Genomic DNA, 21,349 nt, shown 5'->3' with positions numbered 1-21,349 from the left:
GCTCTGTGCACTGGCTCTCAGGGATGTGTTGCTTAGTAAATGGGAGACTGGCTGCCTCCGAGTAGTCTGTCGGGTGGAACGACTTTAGGTCGAAGAGGGAAGGTAGGGGAAACGTGGCGAAGGGCGGACTGTGTGCCTCCACTGAGACCAGGCCAGTTCCCATGTCTTGGCAGCCTTCACCCACGTGCTTCTTTCTAGGGATAATTTCATGCCCTCATCCCAGAGACAGCTGTTGTAACTGGAACTTTATTATAGAACCTCGGTATCTGAGAGTTGGGAAGAAACTCAGAAGATATTCTGAATGTCCAACCCCAAACCCTCACCACCACCCTCTCCTCGTCCTTTCATTCCTCAGCTAGTTCCTCACCAAGTCCTTGCAAGTCATTCTCCAAAATTTCTCTGATCTCTTTCCTGTCAGTGCTGCCGTCATCTCTCACCCAGACTCCATAGAATAGCCTCTGGCTACTGGACTTCTTGAAACTCTGTCTTGTTCTCATTTTGCTTCTTGGAACAGCTGTTCTCCGTTCCCTCTGACAAGTAATCAAATACCTGAAAACACTGTTGTCACTTTACTGCTGTGACTGCTTCCTTTTCAAGGAACTCTTCAGCCTCTCCTTTTAGACATGACTTCAGTTCTTCCCCTCCTGGGCATCTGCCGTAATCTCAAGTTCTCGCTGTGTGGTGTCCCAGGCTGGACAGACTCATCCAGCCGGTCTAGTGGTTTCTGCAGAAGGATGCATGGTTTCCTGTAATGAGGTCACTCAACCAAACTCATTTCTTCCTCCTCCCTCCCTCCCAGATAAAAGATAGAAGTTGGGTTTGTGAGTTTCATTTTAGAGAGGCAGAGTGCCCTGGGCACCTTTACCTGTATTCAGTGGAGCAGTTCCCAAGAGGAGCCTTTTCTGTGGGGTCTGGGAGCCAAGTGGGAAGACCAAGGTGAAGATACAGAGGTCACTAGGGGTCTAGGAGGAGAAAGAATCCCAAGTTACTTAAATATCAGTCAAGCTGGTACTTTATGAGATCAAAAGAAAGTTGGAAGCTCTGTAAATGTGGAGATCTTTAGGCAGCCAACAGACCAGTGTAGGAGGTTGAGCTCCAGCCTTAGAATCTGTACATGTTTTATATCATGTTCCCCAAATTCTCTGCCACTCTTCACATATTGAGAGTTTGGGTCTAAGTCCTTTCCCTTTGAACAGGGGCTCTGTGAGTGCTAGGTAAACAGAATATGGTGGAGTGATGCTGGGCCAGTTTCTGAGCCCAGACCTTGAAGAAACTGGCAGCTTCCACATCCCGTTTCTTGAGGTACTCACTCTTGGGGCCCCAGCAGCCATGTGGAAAGGTCACATGTCGTCGTCCCTCCAGCAGCCCCAGCTGAGGGCCCAGCCCGTGCTGAGCTCCGAGCACCACGCATGGTTCCGACAGGAATCAGGTGATTCTGATGCTCAGCTTTTGAGTCTTCTTGTTAAGGTCCCCTCTTGTTAAGATGGCTTGTCTCTAGTGAGACAAGCCATCTCCCCAGTACCTCTTCCAGATTCCTGACCCACAGAATCTAAGAGTGTAACTGAACAACGGTGTTTACACCATTTTGGGGGGTTCGTTATGTAGCATTAGTAACTGAAACAGAACCTTAGAGTCATAAGATGCTTTGAACATATTTGTCAGCTTAAAAATTATTTATATATTAAATAATAAATTACCACCTCTTTTATTATGCATTCACATGTAATGGATGAATTTATGATGGAATGTTCTTAAATATTTTATTGGTTAACAGTACAAAAACCCCTTTTTTGCTCTAAAAGAAACATTCTACTGAGAGCAAAGTGAGAAACATGAGAAAACATTTTTATTGCGATTGCACCCCTCCTAACATCTCCCTGTGGGACCTGGTCTTTGGACGTAGGATATCTTTCCTTGGTAGGTCCCAGCATTTGCCAGTGGTTGTTTAGCAGATCACTGTGATTTTGGCATTTTTATAAGAGGAGGTAAGCTCATGTCCTTCTCCACCATCTTATCTCTGCCCCTATTTTGAGAAACATTTTTAAAATCATGGCTTATTTTCTGAAGTTCTAGTTAAAAGTTTGTTTAAAACTATCAAAATAAACTGAACTTCTTAACTGAAAAGAGTATCTTTCAAACATATTTAAGTCCAAATGGAACAAGTGCTTCTTTGGCTGCATTTGTTACTTTTTAAACAGATGAGTCAAAACCCACTGAGACTCTTCATTTGGAAGACTTGTCAGCAGGTGGGAAAGTGATTTCAGAGTTGAAATAACAGCTTCTTAGAGGGAGAGACACTTTGTTTGGGACAAAAGCCACTACCTCCTGCAGCACATTCAGCTGCAGTTGGTCATACAAGCTGAGCTTGCTTCTCTGACCTTATGATACTCATCTTGTTAGCGATGAACCATGGCATGTGTAGCCAAGTGAGGGCACCATTGTGTCACTTGAAAATACAATGAAGTTAACTTTTTATTAGTTATCTTTGAAAATTAGAAATGTGCATTTTTCCTACATGACACCAGTGGATATTTTGCACCACCTGAGTTGCAGACACCCCACCTTGACAGCTGCAGCTCTGGAGGGTTCTGTGCCAGTAAGCCCCGTGCTGGCAGAGGCAGGGCTGTGGGCTTCCTAAGCAGCAGCTCCGGTCAGTCAGGCCCAGGTCAGGATGGACCCAAGCTGAGGCCAGTCCTGGCAGGAGAGGTGGAGGCCTCTGCACGGCCGAACCTTCCCGTGTTGACAGTGACACGAATGTCTGCAGGGGACTGGCGTTGCTATGCCTGGCCTGTCTGCTGAATCACTGCTTAAATCATTTTAAATATTTTTCATTAAGACATCTTCTTCCCTTGCAACCATGAGCTCTGCCAGAAGGTGAGTTGTTGAAAAAAAGTAAAGTGTTAGTCATGTCTAGCTCTTTGTGACCCCATGGGCTGTACAGGCTCTTCTGTCCATGGGATTCTACATGCAAGAATACTGGGGTGGGTTGCCATTCCCTTCTCCAGGGGGTCTTCCCAACCCAGGGATCAAACCCGGGTCTCCTGCACTGCAGACAGATTCTTTACTATCTGAGCCACCAGGGAAGCCCTGGAAGAGTTGGTGTTGTCTCCTAAAGTGAAGAGGGTTTTTCCAGTTTGTTGAGAAAAGCCGCCTGCTAAGAAACATTTAAAGTTTTCACTTTGTCCTTTGAACTCCAGGCAACACTGACCCTGGGGATTACAGGATGAAAGGAGAATTTGTGCCTGGGTGACATGAGAGAATGGGGTTGTATTTTCATAAATACATTTTAAGGTCTTCTCTGTAGTTCCTTCCCAGGGAAAAGGGAACATCAGGATCCTGAGAAGACGCCAAAAAGCAAGTCACCCTCTAGCACAGATTCCCTGAAAACCCTATGTGTTGAGTGGTATTGCTGAGAAGTAGGCCCTGAAGAGTGTGCTCAGGCAGGAGAGAAATGGAAAGCCTGCAGACTCACCAAAGATGAACCTAGGAACCTCAGGAAACTAGAGAACGGGAGCTCAGAATGCTGGGGAAACCTAAAGGACAGTCCATTTAATTCAGTAGATTAGACCCAGTCATGGGCTGAGTGGTGTGGCGGAAGCTGAGAAACAGGGTCGTGTGTTGGCCTCCCCCATCAGGATGGGGAAAGCGCCTGAGGTGGGAACTCCACACAAGTGCTCTGCTGAGGTGGCAGATGCTGCTGCTTTTGTGACAAAAACCTTATAATTCCACTTAAATTTTTCACTGGGACAAGCAGCTGAGCGTAGTGGTTAGTAGAGTGAGTTTGGGAGCTACAACTTTTGTTCACTGTGTACTACTAGCTTTGTGATGCTGGATAAAGTATTTGCTCTTAAGGTAGTTGTTATGAGCAATTCACATATGTTAGCTTCATAGTTACAAATTTAGCACATAGTATATACTCAGATATAATCTTTTAAATTATTTTGATGCAAGAACTTAAGTGGCCTATTATACACATTTAAAATAGATATAAAAATGAGTCTGTCTCTACAAACTCAAAATGAGGATGGTCCTCATTGTGGATGGGCACCAGGATCCACTGAGAGGGCTTGAGCCCGTCGCAGGCAGAGTGCTGCCCCGCGCTCTTTACCTGGTCCTCCAGTCACACTCAAGCAGCTTTCCTGCTGCTTTGCCTGATCGTGAAGACCTGGGAAATCCTAGCCCTGGTTCAAACCCTCGAGGTTTCCAGAGACTGATCACAGAGGCTGCTTGCTCTGCAGGAGGACTAGGGCTGTGGCCACAGGGGTTTCACCGAGAAATGTCAGAGCAGGAGGTGGCCAGTACCAGACCTGTGTTATCTAACCTGTACCTCCAGGCCAGAGGGCAAAGGCCAACAGTGGTGAATAAAGGGCTTCACTGTACTTGGATTTTAATGACCTTTGTGTCTCCAGAGCTCAAAATTCTGGAAACTATTTGGGAATAGCCCAAGAAAGTTCTGAGAAAGGATGAGCACCTTCACACACATCAGAACAAAAGCATTCTACTTAGGACATGTGATATGACACTGGAATAATCAAATAAATCAATGGATAGATAGGAAAAAATCCAGAAGTAGGCCCCTTTGTGAGAATTAATGATTAAGACACCAAGAGACTGAGGGGACTTGGCCAAAATGGAGTAGAAAGACCCTGAGTTTACCTCTTCTCATGGGCACACCAAAATTACCACTGTTTACAGAAGATTTAATGAGAAAGACCAGAATCTACCAGAAAAGATCTTCTACAACTAAAGATATAAAGAAGGAGCCACAAGATGGATAAGAGGGGCAGAGTTAGGACAGAGTCGACCCAGAGCAAGCAACCCTCAAATACAAAAGTAATTACAGCTGCAGAGGTTCTCCCCATGGAGTGTGGGGTTGGCGGCCCACATCAGGCGCCACAGCCATTGGGAAGATGAGCCTGCAGAATGGCCTTGAAGGCTAGTGGGGCTTGCTTGTGGGGGCGCCGGAGGGCTGTGGGAAATAGACTCCACTCTTAAAGGGCACATATAAACACACGGTGGGCGACTTCGGGCAGAAGAGGCTGAGTCAGAGCCGCCACAGACAGTCTCCCAGCGAGGCAGGTGGCCACCGACGTCCACCTTGGGGATGTAAGTGCTGGCAGAAGAGCTTGTTCTACCACAAGGACACTGGCGCTGGCAAGTTCCACTGTGAACTCCTCCCTCCAGTTCATCAGCCTTGGGACTTGGCCGCACCGCTGTCCGCACCAACAGCCTGGAGGCACCAGCACTGGGAGCCTCGGGCCAGGCAACCAGCCAGGGCTCCTGCGGTCCTGGCAGAGCAAGCTGCAGGGTCGCGGTGGTCCTGGAGTTGGTGTCTGCCCACTGGTGGGCTGGGCGGGGGTCCAGGGCACCCCGCCCAGCAGCTGGTAGGCTGCCTTAAGATCCCCAGAGCCCACAGCCACTGTCCACTGGAGGGCACAGGATCTGACTTCTCTTCACACACCAACCCCGGGACCCAGCTCCACCCATCAGTCAGCAAGTACCAGCCCCAAGACCCCTGGGCCCTGGGCCCATCTAGTAGCGAGCTGGCAGGCCCTAGCCCCACCTGCCAACAGGTAGACATTAGCCCCAGACCACTGCAGCCCCATAGCCTGCCATAGTGGGACACAGCCCACCCGTCAGCAGGCAGGCACCAGCCCTGGCGCCCCCCTGGGCCCTGCTCACCAGTTCTAGGACACCTTGGGCCCCTCGGCCAGAGAACTTGGGATTTAGCACCACCCAGCAAGCAGGTTAACACCAGTGTCAGGATCCACAGGGCCCAGTAACCAGAGACCCTGGGACCCATCTCTGCATACCAGTAAACCAGCACTGGCCCCAGGACCCCTGGGGTTCTGCAATCAGCTGCCTTGTGATCAGGCCCCAACTAGGAGCTGGTAGACTTTGCACAAGACAGGGCCTAGAAGCCAGCCCAACCAGGGGCCAGCTATGCCTACCAGACTGCCCACAGTAATTAGCCTGCCACCATAACCCACACAGGGTCACCCCTAGAGCGTGTACCCCTAGTGACCAGAGAGGAGTGCGCTGCTGGGGCGCATAGGACGTCTCCTACAAAAGGCCACTTCTCCAAGACCAGGAAACATAACCAATCTACCAGATAGTGTGTTGGTCACTCAAGTCATGTCCAACTCTTTGCGACTCCATGGGCTATAGCCCACCGGGTTCCTCCGTCCATGGACTTCTCCAGGTAAAAATACTGGAGTGGGTTGCTATTCCCTTCTCCAAGGGAACTTTCCAACATAGGGATCAAACCCAGGTCTCCTGCAGTGCAGGCATATTCTTTACGGTCTGAGCCACCAAGGAAGCCCAGGAATTCCAATACATTCATAACAAAGAGTCTGGCCCTACATAGAAATAAAAGCAGCCAATTAGGCAGAGTAAGGTGACAGAGCCCCTTGGACTGCAAGGAGATCCAACCAGTCCATCCTAAAGGAGATCAGTCCTTGGTGTTCATTGGAAGGGCTGATGTTGAAGCTGAAACTCCAGTACTTTGGCCACCTCATGCGAAGAGTTGACTCACTGGAAAAGACCCTGATGCTGGGAGGGATTGGGGGCAGGAGGAGAAGGGGATGACAGAGGATGAGATGGTTGGATGGCATCACCGACTCAATGGACATGAGTTTGAGTAAACTCCGGGAATTGGTGATGGACAGGGAGGCCTGGCGTGCTGTGACTCATGGGGTCGCAAAGAGTCGGACACGACTGAGCGACTGAACTGAACTGAACTGAAGGTGACAGAGCAACATGTTACAAATGCAGGAAAAAGACAAAGTTGCAGAACTACATAAACTGGAGACAGTTAATCTACTCAATAAAAAGCTGAAGGTAATGGTCATAAAGACGATCAAAGAACTTCAGAGAAAAATAGAAAAACAGTAAGAAGTTGGACGTTTTTAAGGAAGAGTTAGAAAATATAAAGAGGAACTGAATAATAACTAAAGAGAAAAATACACTAGAAAGAATCAACAGATTAAATGATACAGAGGAATGGATCAGTGAGCTGGAAGACAGCAGTGGAAATTGCTACAGCTGAACAGAGGAAAATAAAAAACGAGGACAGTTTTAAGAGACCTCCAGGACAACATTGAACACACTGATGTTCACATTACAGAGGCCCTGGGAGGGAGAGAGAGAGAAAGGGGCAGGAAACATATCTGAAGACATAAGAGCTGAAAACACCCATAACCTGGGGAAAGCAACAGACATTCAAGTCCAAGAAACAGAGTCCCACACAGGATCAACCAAAGAGGACTACACCAGGAGACACTGTAATTAAAACGGCAAAACTGGAGAATATTCAAAGCAGGAAGGGCAAAGGAACCAGAATCATACCAGGGAACTCTCGTAAGGCTGTCAGCTGAGTTTTCAGACATTTTGCAGGCCAGAAAGGAGATGCATGATACGGTGATGAAAGAGAAAAACCTACAACTAAGAATACTTTACCTGGCAAGGTTTTTGTTCAAATTTGATGGAGAGATTAAAAGTTTTATAGGCAAGCCAAAAGCTGGAACAGTTCAGCACTACCAAACCAAGAAACCTTAAAGGGACTTACCCAAGCGAGAGAAAGGTAACTACTAGAAATATGGAAATTACAAAAGGAAAAAGCTCATTAGTAAAGGCAAATATACAGGAAAAGTAGTAAGTGAACCACATACAAAGCTATTAGTAAGATTAAAAGTCAAAAGTAGTAAAAACCATCTATACTCACAATAAGCAGTTGAGATGCACAACAAAAAGACATTAAAATGTGTTTGAAATCAAGAGATCAGCAACTTAATCACATATATATACAGACTGCTATGTGTAAACCACATGGTAACAACAAACCAAAAATCTGTAATACACACACACACAAATTCAAAAACTAAAGATAGTCATCAGTTCACAAGGGAATAAGGCAAAAAAAGAACAAAAGAACTACAAAAACAAGCAGAAAACACCACTTGGACTGGAGACACAGTAATGCCACAGGTGTTAGTTTCTGCAAAAATCCCCCAGTCAACATTACCACCACAGGTGTTCGTTTCTGCAGAAATTCCCCAGTCAGTAATGTGTTAATAAAACAGCCATAAGTGCATACCTATCAGTAATTACTTTAATGTCAATAGACTAAATGTTTGAATCAAAAGACATAGAGTGGCGAAATGGATACAAGACCTGTGCTGCCTACAAGAGACTCACTTCTAATCTGAAGAGACAAAGACCAAGGGAGGGGATGGAAAAAGGTATCCGTGCAAATGGAAATCAAAAGAAAGCTGAGGCACCAATACTTACGTCAGACAAAACCAACTTTACAACAAAGACAGAACAGGAGACAAATTATGTAATGATCAGGGGATCACTCCAAGAAGAATAATTAAAGATATATATGCACCCAACATAGGAACACCTAAATACATAAACTAACATTAACCGACATAAAGGGGGAAGTTGACAGTAACGCAATAGATGGACCTGGAGGGTATTAATGCTTAGTGAAATAAGTCTGAGAAAGTCAAATACTGTACATTATCACTTATAAATGGAATTTTAAAAAATACAACAGACTAGTGAATATAACAAAAAAGCACTCATGGAGAAAAAATTAGTGGTTACCAGTGGGGAGAGGGAATGGTAGATGGGCAAGATAGGGGTGGGTGATTAAGAGGTACAAACTGCTATGTATTAAATAAGCCAGAATGATATTAGTATGTAATACAGGGAATATAGCCAATATTTTATAATTATAAATGGAATATAACCTTTAAAATTGTGAATCACTATGTTGTACACCTGAAACATATAATATTGTACATAAACTATACCTCAATTTAAAAAAATAAGGCTGCAAGGTTTGTACAGCACAGGGAATATAGCCAATGTTTTGTAACTTTAAATGGAGTATAATCTATAAAAAATTTAAATCACTATGCTGTATACCTGAAACTATGTTATAACTCAACTATCAATAATAATTTTAAAAGATGGCAAGTGACTATTCAACAAGGGGCTTGGGGACATTGGCTGGCCACCTAAATTGTAAAATAATACCACCTCCAAATTAAAATTCTTCGTGGATTCAAAGTAAACCCTCATAAGAGTTAAGCATAAAAACAAAACTATGAAGTTATAATTTGGCCCTCCTAAGCAATACACAAAATCCAGAAACAATAAAAGATGGACATTCTTAACCTTACTGAAAATTAAAATGCAGAGGGAAAAGGGAGGTGAAGAACAGTAATGTTTTCTACTCTTCAAACACAACAACGAACAAAACACCACCGTGGTGTTTGAATCTCCTACGATGAGAGCTTACTGGGGACAGTGTGGCTTAAAGACTGAAACAAACAGAAACTGCTGGTGAACAGTTAACTGTGTTCTCACTCATTGGGTCACCCAGTATTGAGCTCCTCTATGTACCTGGACCGTGTGGAGGTTAATAAAAGAGCCACCACGCAGGGCCTGCCATCTGGGCAAGAGGTTATCCATGAAGGAAAGGCGCTCTCGAGACAGCTTCCTAGAGTGGGTGGCGTTTGACCTGGGCCTCGCCAAGTGGGGAGAAGGAAAGGGTCCTCCAGGCCAGAGGCTGAAGTCGGTGGCCCCGTGCACCCTGGTGCTTGGCACCCGCGCTGGGCTGGGCCTCCTTGAATCCGGTGAACTCTGCACAGGGCTCCCTCACCTCAGGGGAACGAGGGGAGAAGGCGGGTGAGAGCAGGTCTGAGTCAGGTTTGGAGGGAAGGTCAAAGGGTAAGAGAATGCACGCCACCTGGGCTGGGCGCCGAGAAGCGACTGGCCCGGAGGCCCTGCTTATTCTGGCTCTTGGGTGTGGATGGCCTGACAGTTCACTTGAGACTGGCGGGCTGATGGCTGGCACCACGGAATCTGAAGAGATGCTGAATCAGGGGCGTGTGGGCAGGGCAGGCCTTGGCACCACTGCCTTCTGAGTTCTCTCCACACCCTGGACAGGAGTCCTCGACACAGGCCCGCGGCTCTATGCCTTAAGCTCAACAAGCCGCTCTCAGCCCAGATGCAAGTTCAGCGAAAGACAAGACAGGATGCAAAGCATTCTGATCACTCGTCACTGCGGACAGCAGCACTCTGGGCAGTGTGTGTTCTGTGAACGAAGGTGCACAGGAAAGCAATTCAGAGCGATTCTTAGGGGGAGAGACGGCGCGAGCCCGAGAGGTGGGGGTGAGGGTGGTTAAAAAGAGGCCAGGTGGTCAGGATGGGAAGCCTTCAGAATTTCTTGACGAGCTGGAGGTGAGTGAAGGGTTGCTAAGGCCTTTGGCCTCAGCAGCTGGAAGCCAGTTGCCCTCAGCTGTGGGCAGGAAGGCGCAGATGGAGCGGAGCTCCGCAGGCAGGTCACAGCCCAGCTGGGCCTGGCGGGCTCCGCTTCCTCTCCCCAAGGTCTGCCACATTCCCTTCAGTGAGCTTGGGCGGGGGGTGTCTCGGCCTTCTTCCTAAAGACAAACCAGGGGGTCCCTCCCTCTCCAGGGAAGGACATCTTCTGAGGTCCCCCTGCAGCGTATCTCCCCTCAGAGCCGGCCCCCCCAGGGCTGGTACCCTTAGGCAGGGCAGGGCTGGGAACCTGAGCCACCGTCCCGCTCACACTGGAGCGCAGCGTGGGGACACGGAAAACCTTGTCACTGTCACTTTAAATTTCTTGGGAGGAGGGGGGTTCCTCGACCCCAGATTCAGAGAAGGAAGTGGGGCAGGTTTGCAGAGTACCCAGCAGCTGCTCCCAGGGCCAGCTCATCCTCATACGTAAAACTTCCTGCGATGACACCGGAAATACAAGTGCTGTCCCCACGACCATAGCCCCCTGGAGCCCGGGCCAGAGGGGAGCCATGGACAGGCCCCGGGCCCTGGGCCTGCTCTGGGTGCTGCTGACTCTCTGCCTCACTGCCGGTGAGTGGGGGCCGCAGAGGAGCAGAGGCCCTGGGAGCGGGTGGAGACCCAGGCCCGGACCTCGTCCCTGCACCTTCTCCCGCAGGGACTCCGGAGGTGTGGCTGCAGGTTCGGAGGGAGGCCACCGAGGCCTCCTTCACCATCCGCTGTGGATTCCTGGGCTCGGGCTCCATCTCCCTGGTGACTGTGAGCTACGGGGGCCCCGACGGTGCTGGGGGGACCACGCTGGCCGTGCTGCACCCCACACTCGGCACCAAGAACTGGACAGCCTCCTGCCGGGCCCGCTGGGAAACCAGCACCAGCGTCTCCCTCACCGTGGAAAGCGCTCCCACCGCAGGGAGGGGCTCCGGCCCCAACACCACATTCTGCTGCAAGTTCACCTCCTTCCCTGAGGGCTCCCAGGAGGCCTGTGGGAACCTGTCCCTCAGCGCAGACCCAGGTGGGGCGGGTGAGGAGGGGGTCCGGGGGACAGGGAGGGACTCGGGCCGCCGGCCACCTGACTGGTATGTCTCTCTGTGCACAGGGCTCCCTGCTGCCAGTCCAGCCCCCGTGCTGCGGGCCGACCTGGCTGGGATCCTGGGGGTGTCGGGGGTCCTCCTCTCTGGCTGCATCTACCTTCTCTACCTCCTGCGTCGGCAGAGGCACTGGTGAGACGCAGCTTCCGCTGGGCCCAGTCCACCCCCCACCTCCCCTCCTCCCAGGCCGGCCACACGCTTTGCCTCTGACCCTCCTCTCTCCCCCCAGGGCCATCATGAAGCTTCAGCCGCCCAGACACAGCAGCCCCCAGACAGACGGGGGAGCCAGTGTGAGGATGGGGGCTGGTTTCAGAGGGGAACGGAGGGGGCTGCAGCTTGGGGGCCAGGAGAGGGAGCCTCACTCGGGCCTCTGTCCCCATCACCCCTGCAGGCAGCCGGCCAAGCCTCCCTGACCTCCTTCCACGCCCCCTATGCCACCGCCACCGCCACAACCACCAACTACTTCAGCCCGGCAACCCTGCACCCGGTCCCCCCACCCCAGCCACTGCCCGGGTGGGTGCCGCTCCCCACCCACGCCGCGCGCCTACCCCAGAGCCCCGGCCCCTGGGCACCCCCGCCGGCCTCCACGCGCAGCAGTTTCGTCTCGGTGGAGAACCGACTCTACGCTCAGGCGGAAAAGCGGCCGCTCCACGCCCCCGCCGACTGCATCCTGCTCCCGGACCCTCTGGGGCGCAGAGCCGCTTTGGGGCCTTCAGGAGTGCGATGAGAGGGACCCCAGGTCACTCTGCCCTTCTCTCCGGGCCTCTGGGACCCCCCCTCTGTTGGATGTCTGCGTTCTGGGGGCCACCGTCTTTGCACAGCTTGTTTTATCCTTAGGCTTCCAGCCAGCGTCTCCACACAGACCCTGCGGGCTGCGGATGTGGGCAGCACATGTTCAAGTCTGGGCACGCAGGTGTATGTGTGAGGTGACAAAACCCCATCCCCGGTGGTTTCCTGTTTTCAAGTCCTCAGCCCCCCAGGTGAGGGCGATAACTGTCAACAAAAATGGTTTCTCTGACCTGGGCCTTTTCTTCTTTGGGGGGGTGGGGGCAGGTTTGTAAAAGCTTAGCAGAGTTTCAACCCCTGGGAGGCAGAGGCCAGGTTAAGACTGGAGGGGAGGGGGCGTCAGCATGGGGACCTCTCCTCTACCCTACCCCAGCAGGGGTAGGGGGTGGGGGGTCCTGGCCCTGCAGGTCTGGCTGAGGAACGCCAGGTGGAAAGCCAGGTTGGGGGTCTGGTGGCCCAACCTCAAATTCCACTATGTCCTGGGACTGCAGCAAAGGCTTCTGGGGCTTCAACCCCAGAAAAGTGCCCGGGTCAGCGGCTCCCCGAGATGGCCCGGGGGTGGGGCCCTGATGCCCTCCCTCCAGAGCTGACACTCAGAGGCAGGGGACCCACCTCAGCTCTGCCCACGGCGGCTTCCTCCGGCTCCTCTCTGTTACCTGGGCACCAGGATTGCTCCCCACTGGCCACCTTGAAGGGTGGGGGGACAGGCAGAGGCCGCTCAGACACGGCCTGAACCCACGCTCCCCACCCAGGAGTGGTTTTCCTCCTGCAAACAGGCCCAGCGGCCCTCACTGGGCCTGGGCCTCCTCACACCTTTGCCACAGGAGACGTGGTGAGGGCCCTGGAACTCAAGGACCCACAGGCCGCGCTGGGTTCTGGGTGGCGGGCTGGGGGCCGCAGGATGGGCCTGGAGCCGGGCTCGGACAGCACCCAGCCAGGCGGGGGCACCTGCCGCCTGGCCCCCTCCTGGGTCCTGCCTGTGGGAAACCCCAGGAGTGCCACCTCTATCCCAGGAACCGCCTCCCCCGCTGGCTCAGGGAGGGTCTGCCCAGAGGCTACGTCCAACCACAGAATCTTCCAGAAATCTCACTTACTCCTGCAGGCATTGTTCAGACATGGTGCACCCAGAACCCATGGGGGCCCCGCCAGCCAGCAGCTCTCCACCACACAGGGGAGAGGGTGAACCAGAAAAGGCAAGGGGGTGGTTGAGGGGCATCAGCAGCCTCTGAGGAGCCCTCAGCACTGGCCTGGTCAGCTCAGTGGTTCTTGTAGGACTGGGGGTTCATGGGAAAGAGGTGGGGGTGCTGAGGAGGTCCCCGATGGTAAACCAAGGTAGAGAGATGTAAGGGAGGGAGTAGCTTGGGGCCAGGCAGCCTTGGGACCACGTCAAGACCAAGGACAGAGGGGTGGGCAGCGGCTGAGGGGAGGCCTTGAAGGAAGGCTCACTTGCCTGGTAGAGACTGTTCATGGGAGGAGGGGGCCGCTCTGAGGGCTCCTGGGCCCCCAGCCAGGCCACCTGCCCATCAGAGCCGGGAGAGCCCCCCACCCGCGGCCTGAGCAGGCCTTCCGCCAGCTCAGGAGGCCATGAAACCCTCATCCTCGGACCGGAAGGTCTCCGCCGCGGGTCTGTTCCTAGCCAGCCCCATGTCAGAGCCAGCGGTGGTGAGGGGCCCGGCTGAGAGCTGAGGTGTGGCTGCGCACAGCCCCCTCAAAACTCAGTCTTCGTTCAACATGTGGGGTCCCTGAGGCCCAAAGGGGCGAGGGCTGGCGCCAGGGGACAGGACTTAACCAGCCCCAGCACCTCCCCTGGGCACTGGGGCCATGCCCTCAGCCGATCAGGCGTAAGGTTTGGGTTCTGACCTCAGGCGCCGCTCCCTGCCTGGGGGACCCCGGGGGCTCAATTCACCTCTAAGAGGCTCACTTTGCTCCTCACAGGAGGGAACTAAGGCCCGAGGGGCATGAGGAGATGGTAAACCAGGCCCAGGTACTAAGCAACTCCGCTCGGAGCATCCTATTTACTACTTTGAAAACACCTGCCACTCGGGGTGTTTAACAGCCCACTTAACAGATGTGGAGCCAGAGCCCCAGGTCCCACAGCTGGGAAGCAGAGGCGTTCTTAGCGGGAGGAGGGGAAACGCTCGCCGCTGGGCTCGGGGAGTGGCCTCGCTCGGGCGGCAGAAAGAGACCGCGGCGGAGACCCCGGCCGGGCGTGCGGGGGCCACCAGGTGGCGCCACCGACACGACTGTGCGGCCACGCGAGGCGGCCCGGAGGCCCCTCCGCAGAAGCCGCCCGCCCAGCCAGCCGGAGCGAAGAGCGTCCTCGAGGCGCTCGGGGTGGGGACGGGGGCACGGTAGCGGGGGCGACGACAGAGTTGTGGGCCCAGCCCCCATCCGGGACCCCCATCCTCTCTAACCAGCCCCGCATCGCCGCCCCTCTCACCTGGCCCAGGAGCCCACCCCAGAGCCTGCGACCCCAGCCCAACCCTCAGGACCCTTCCTCCCCGTGACTGCCTGCCACCCCCGGCCACCTGCTCCTCCTGCCCCTCCCATCCCACCACAGCGGGGCAGGGGGGTCCCTGAGGACGCACCCCAACCTTCTCCCCCCTCGGCGACCCAGAAGCTCTCCTTCTGCAATTCAGCACCCACCCACCCTCGGGCTCGCCCCGCGGCCCCGCCCTGAGACCGCCCCCAATCCCCAGCGCTCAGGAGCCCTCCTCCCCACCCCGTCCTCAGGAGCCCTCCTCCCCACCCCGTCCGCCACCTGTCCCGCAGCGGCTCCCACCCTCCCTCCGGGTAGCCCACGGCGACGGCTTTTCTAGGCTTCCGACTCTCGGCTGCCAGTGCCCAGTGCTGCTGCCCGCCCAGACGGAGCGCTGGACCCTGGGCATCACCACCACCTGCGGGGTGTGACCTCGGGCTTCCTGTGGGTCCGGGGAGCCTCACACCCTTGCTGGTTCGCTGTAGGGGCTGGGCAACGTCGTGGCCTTGCCCCCTAGTCCAGTCCAGGCGCCCACCAACTGGGGTTGACCTTAGCAAAGGAAGGGAGGGGTCTGGGACCTAGGGAGCAGAAATCGGACGCTCCCTGAGGGCTTAACCAGCCCCAGCACCTCCAGAGAGAAGGGCTGGCCTGGATGAGCCGGGGGCTGGAAGGGGCCAGAGTTGAGGAGCCAGGAGAGCCTCTGGTCTCCCTGCTGGTCTCTGGGCCTCTCCCAGGCCCCTGGGAGTGACTCCCCAGAGAGAACGCACAGGCTGTGCCCCATCCCTAACACGGGGACACCCAAAAGCACAGGATACTATGTCTGCTGGCACAGCCAGGGGTGGGAAGGCCCTCCAAACTCAGGTTCCACTCAAACCCTGCTGAGGGTGGGCATGACATCTGGAATTTCCATTAGTGACCCCTCAACAGCTTCATTTCAGCATCCATGAAATGGGTCAGAAAACTATTTTAGATAAAATAAACAGACATTACAAAAGATTAGGGTGCTCTGAGAAGCAGTAGTAGGGCTCCTCTGGGATGACCTTTTTTCCCCAATTTTTTTTTCTGTGGCAAAATATACAAAATTTACCACATGAGTCATTTTTTAAGGGAAAAGTTGAAATGCAGTTGAGGAAAAATATTATGGTAATTCCAGGTGTACTAATTGATGCTTTTGAACTGTGTTGTTGGAGAAGACTCTTGAGAGTCCCTTGGACTGCAAGGAGATCCAACCAGTCCATCCTAAAGGAAATCAACCCTGAATATTCATTGGAAGGATTGATGGTGAAGCTGAAGCTCCAATACTTTGGCCACCTGATATGAAGAGCTGACTCATTGGAAAAGACCCTCATGCTGGGGAAGATTGAAGGCAGGAGGAGAAGGGGACAACAGAGGATGAGATGATTGGATGGCATCACCGACTCAATGGACATAAGTTTGAGCAGACTTTGGGAGATGGTGAAGGACAGGGAAGTCTATGGGGTCGCAAAGAGTCGGACACCACTGAATGACTGAACAACAACTACACAGTGATTTGGCATTTGCATATAACATGAAATGATCACCATTCGAAGTCTAGTAACAATCTGTCCACAAAGTTTTTACAATATTATTGACCATATTCCTTATGTTGTGTATTACATCCCATGACTTATAACTGGAGGTTTGTACCTCTTAATCCCCTTCACCTATTTTGCCCCCCATCCCTCTTCTGGTAATCACCCATTGGTTCTCTGTATTTAGGACTCTGTTTATCTTGTTTGTCTAGATTCCCCATGTAAATAAAGTCATACAGTATTCGACTTCTGACTTATTTTACTTATAATACCATCTAGATCTACCCATGTTGCTGCAAATAGAAAATTTTCATTTTTAAAAAATGGTGGTGTAATATTCCATTGTGTGTGTGTTTATCACATCTTCCTTATCCATTCATCTGTTGATGGGCATTTAGGTTGCCTCCATATCTCGGCTGTTGTAAATAATGCTGCAGTGAACTTGGGGTGTGTATACTTTTTCAAATTAATGTTTTTATTTTCTTCGGGTAAATACGCAGAAGTAAAATTCCTATATCATATGGCAATTATATCTTTAATTTTTTGAGGATCCTCCATACTGGTTTGCACAGTGGTTGCACCAATTGACATTCCTACCAACAGTGCCTAAGTGTTCCCTTCTCTCTACATCCTTGCCAACATTTGCTATTTGTTGTCCTTTTAGTGACAGTCATTCTGACAGGCGTTAAGGTGGTATCTCATAGTCATTTTGATTTGCAAGATGACATTTAAAATAAAACCTGAGGGACTTCCCTGGCCCCTGGTTGGGACTCTGATTCCCAGGAAGGGGACACAGGTTTGATCCCTGGTTAGGGAACTAGAATCCCACATGCCACACAGTGCAGCACCCGCCCCCCAAATTAAAATTAAACCTGAACACGAGTGGTAGTGCTCTATGCAAACATTGTGACGAGATCATTCCAGGCAGGAAAAAGTATGTACAAAGGCGCCGTGGTTAAAAAGAGCTTGGCACTAGCATGGCCCAAGGAAGGTCAGGAAACAAGGTGAGAGAGAGCGAGCAGTAAGCAAAGCCCATAAAAAGGGATTTGGACTTTGTTAGGGCAGTAGTCACTCTTGCTGGGTTTTAAGCAAAACAGTAAGATGATCAGATTTACATTATACAGATATCGTTCTGGTGCTGGCTAGAGAACACTTGCATGAGAGGGAGAATAAAGAGCAATTAGCAAGCTACCGTATGATCCAAGTAGGAGATGGAGTGTCTGAATCGAGTATGGTGAAAAGTAGATGGAAAGAAGTGGATGGATTAAAAATGTGTTTTGGAGGCAGAGGGTTGTTCCCGGCTATGGAAAGAAGGGATCAGGATGGTCTTAAGGGTAAAGCCCAGTTTTCCAGCTTGAACAACTAGGTAGGGGGAGATGCCATTCACGGAGGTGGAAGGTTGACAGCAGCATGTCCCAGGGAAAGGGTGATAAGGGGCCAATAAAAGCTTAAGCTGAGACAGCTGAGATGCTGAGATCAAATTAGGAGCAGGTATGTCAGTGCCTCCTAACAGCCCAGGCAGCATCTTAGGAAGGGACAAGAACTATATGCAAAATATTAGAAAAAAATAAAAGCTCTAAGTAAATGGTAAGATACACCATGTTTATAGATCATGGTATATCTATAGATACACCATGTTTATAGATCATGGTATATCTATAGATACACCATGTTTATAGATCATGGTATATCTATAGATACACCATGTTTATAGATCATGGTATATCTATAGATACACCATGTTTATAGATCATGGTATATCTATAGATACACCATGTTTATAGATCATGGTATATCTATAGATACACCATGTTTATAGATCATGGTATATCTATAGATACACCATGTTTATAGATCATGGTATATCTATAGATACACCATGTTTATAGATCATGGTATATCTATAGATATACCATGTAGAAACTGCCCAGCAGATTTTAAAACTTACACTGTATTTGGAAAATACAGAAGTAAAATTCCTATATCATATGGCAATTATATCTTTATTTGGAAAAAGCAAAACAATTCTGAAAAAAAATAACAAAGTTGGAGACTCATATTATTGAATTCAAAACTTATGTAAAGCTAAATTGAGGAATATTGGGGGAAGAATAGATGTAGATTAATGGAACAGAATAGTCTTGAAATAGACCCCCACATGTGTATATTGAGAGTCAGCCCTCTGTATCTGCAGATTCAACTAACTGTGGATCAAAGATATTTGGACTTTTTTTTTCAGAAATTTCCAGAAAGCAAAAGTTGAATTAGCCACATGTTCACAACTCTTTACATAACATTCACATTGTATGAGGTATTATAAGTAATCTAGAGATGATTTATTATTTTTTTTTCTAGAGATGATTTAAAGTGTACAGGAGGGAGGTTGCCAAGATGGTTGAGAAAAAAAAGTACACAACAGCAAAGAGTCTACAAATAATAAATGCTGGAGAGGATGTGGAGAAAAAGAACCCTCCTACACTGTTGGTGGGAGTGTAAATTGGGATAGCTATTAGGGAGAAAAGTATGAAAGTTCCTTAAAAAACTAAAAATAGAGCTACCATATGATCCAGCAATCTTACTCCTGGGCATATATCTGGAGAAAACCATACTTTTAAAAGATACATGCACCCCTAGCTTCACTGCAGCACTATTCACAATAGCCAAGACATGGAAGCAAACTAGTACATATATACAATGGAATATTACTCAGTCTTAAAAAAGAATGAAATAATGCCATTTGCAGCAACCTGGATAGACCTAGAGATTATCATACTATGTGAAGTGAGTCAAACAGAGAAAGACAAATATCATATGGTAGTGCTTGTATGTGGAATTCAAAAAAAAATGATATAAATGAACTCATTTATAAAACAGAAACAGACTCAGAAGATAAGCTTATGGTTACCAAAGGGGAAGGGTGGAGACAGAGAAATTAGGAGTTTGGGGTTAACAGATACACTTTATATATATAAAACAGATAATCAACAAGGACCTGCTGTGTAACACAGGGAACTATGTGCAATATCTTAGGATAACCTATAATGGAAGAGAATGTAAAAAAAAAAGAATATATGTATTTATTTACACATACAATTGAATCACTCACTTTGCTATACATCTGAAATTATCACAATAAAAATTTTTAAAAAATAAACTATACAGGAGGGAGGTGACCAAGATGGTGGAGAAGGAAGACCCTGAACTCACCTCCACCCATGAATAAACCAAAATTAAACTACTTACAGAGCCACTATCTATGAGAATGACCTGAAGATGAACAGAAAAGATTCCCCACAACTAAAGACAAAGAAGGAACCACACTGAGATGGATAGGAGGGGCAGAAATGTGGTACAGTCAGGACCCCACAGCCCCAGGTTGACAACCCACATATGAAAGAAATATCACAACCCTAGAGGTCCTCCCCAAGGAGTAAGAGGTCCAAGCCCCACATCAGGCTCCCCAATCCCAGAGGTCCTACACTGGGAAGATGAGTCCCCCAGAACATCTGGCTTTGAAAACCAGTGGAAGTTATGTTCAGGAGAGCATGAGGGCTATAGGAAACAGACTCAATTCTTAAAGGGAAAGTCCAAAATCTCACACAGAATCCCAGTAGAGAGGCAGATACACAAAAATCCACAACAGATACACAAAAACTAGAAAGGAATACAACCATACCACTGAAGAAAATCAGCCAAAGGGGAAGAAGCTAAACGAACAGAAGAACTACAAAAACAACCAGAAAACAAGGGACAACCAGAAAACAACTGACTCAGCTTGAAAGGAGCCTGGGTCAGTCCCACACGCTGATCTTGGAGCCCCCCAGAGAGGCAGAAGGCAACTGGGTCTCCCCCTAAGGACGGAGGTGCTGGCAGCCGCCTTTCCTGGAGTTCACTCTACAACCGTAACACCTGAGCTGGCAGGCACCATTTGGAACCCCCTCCAGCCTATGGGCGCCGGGGACGAGGCCCTGTCCAGCAGCAGGCCAGCGGCAGCCTCACGCCCTACCCCAGGCCGACAGGCCAACCACAGTCTACGGCTCCCCCACCCTCCAGTGGGCCTTGTAGCCAGCGGGCCCGGGATGCTGCAGCTGCTAGCACACCCGCAGTAGTTTTCTTGCTGCAGAGGAAGGGCCCAGGCAGTGTATGCAGGGGGCACCCCAGAACACATAGTTCTGGTGACCAGAGGGCACTGTGCTGCGGGGCCCCACTGAACATCTACATACGGGAATTTTTTAAATGTAGATCTTTCAGGATTCGTGTGAACTTAAATGACTACCAGTTTAAAACAAGTGAGTCTAGTTATAGGTCAACATATATGAACTCCGTGGTAACCACAAGTCAAAAATCTACAACACATAGACAAAAACTAGAGAGAAAGGAATACAACCATACCACTAAAGATGATCAGCCAAAGGGGAAGAAACTAAAAGCAGAACAGAACTACAAAAATAACCAGAAAACAAGGAACAAGTGGCAATAAGTAATACAGAACAATAGTCACTTTATGAAGAAGGAAATGGCAACCCACTCCAGTATTCTTGCCTGGAAAAGTCCATGGACAGAGGAGCCTGGCGGGCTGCAGTCCATGGGGTTACCTGACTGAGCACATGTGCATGAGGGTGGAGGGAGGTGGGTTGGTAGCAATAAAGTGGTAGAACTGAAAAAGAAAAAAAATCACTTTAAATGTCAGTGAACTAAATGCTCCAATCAAAGAGTGGCTGATTGGATTTAAAAAGACTCATCTATATGCTCTTTAAAAGAGATTTGCTTCAGAGCTGAAAACATTCGAATTGAGAGTGAAGGAATGGAAAAAGATATTTCAAGCAAATGGAAATGACAAAAAAGTAGCAATACTCACATCAGACAAAATAATTTTAAAACAAAGTCTATAACAAAAGACAAAGAAGGGCATTATATAATGATAAAGGGATTAATACGAGAAACTATAACATGCATTAATTCATTAATTAATTCATCGAATATAAGAGCACCAGTTATACACAGCAAATATTAACAAACTTAAGAGCAGTAACTGACAATATAATAACAGTAGGAAACTTTTAACACGTCACATCAATGGATATTCTGTTCGAACAGAAAAATAATAAGGAAAT

The 21,349-nt window shown here is 49.7% G+C and overlaps 1 protein-coding gene and 1 long non-coding RNA gene across 4 annotated transcripts; one reads left to right on the top strand and one right to left on the bottom strand.

The window, feature by feature from the left end:
- Positions 1 to 594: 594 nt before the first annotated feature.
- Positions 595 to 12,104, bottom strand: LOC122432843. Of its 2 annotated transcripts, none has more exons than XR_006266971.1 (3): positions 11,966 to 12,104; positions 866 to 962; positions 595 to 724 (listed from the first exon to the last, which is right to left on the bottom strand). It is a non-coding gene; the product is annotated as an uncharacterized LOC122432843 (long non-coding RNA). The 2 variants fall into 2 exon arrangements; XR_006266970.1 differs by lacking the exon at positions 11,966 to 12,104 and adding an exon at positions 7,724 to 7,774.
- Positions 9,597 to 12,435, top strand: PVRIG (PVR related immunoglobulin domain containing). Of its 2 annotated transcripts, none has more exons than XM_043455072.1 (5): positions 9,597 to 10,902; positions 10,988 to 11,272; positions 11,426 to 11,549; positions 11,647 to 11,707; positions 11,809 to 12,435. In XM_043455072.1, the coding sequence occupies exons 1-5, from the start codon at positions 10,842 to 10,844 to the stop codon at positions 12,142 to 12,144; spliced, it is 867 nt and encodes a 288-aa protein (XP_043311007.1). In that variant the 5' UTR covers positions 9,597 to 10,841; the 3' UTR covers positions 12,145 to 12,435. The 2 variants fall into 2 exon arrangements, with proteins under 2 accessions (XP_043311007.1, XP_043311006.1); XM_043455071.1 differs by having other exon boundaries at positions 9,610 to 10,902; positions 10,988 to 11,341.
- Positions 12,436 to 21,349: the final 8,914 nt, after the last annotated feature.

This window comes from Cervus canadensis, chromosome 32 (assembly GCF_019320065.1).
Source record: "Cervus canadensis isolate Bull #8, Minnesota chromosome 32, ASM1932006v1, whole genome shotgun sequence".
NCBI classification, from domain to species: domain Eukaryota; kingdom Metazoa; phylum Chordata; class Mammalia; order Artiodactyla; family Cervidae; genus Cervus; species Cervus canadensis.
Note: the sequence above shows the minus strand (reverse complement) of the source record. Positions and strands in the feature narration are given on the sequence as shown.

Coding starts and splice junctions, on each gene's coding strand:
- PVRIG (XM_043455071.1), top strand. CDS start 10,842: ATGGACAGGCCCCGGGCCCTGGGCCTGCTCTGGGTGCTGCTGACTCTC. Junction 10,903..10,987: donor GACTCTCTGCCTCACTGCCG/GTGAGTGGGGGC, acceptor CTTCTCCCGCAG/GGACTCCGGAGGTGTGGCTG. Junction 11,708..11,808: donor AGACAGACGGGGGAGCCAGT/GTGAGGATGGGG, acceptor TCACCCCTGCAG/GCAGCCGGCCAAGCCTCCCT.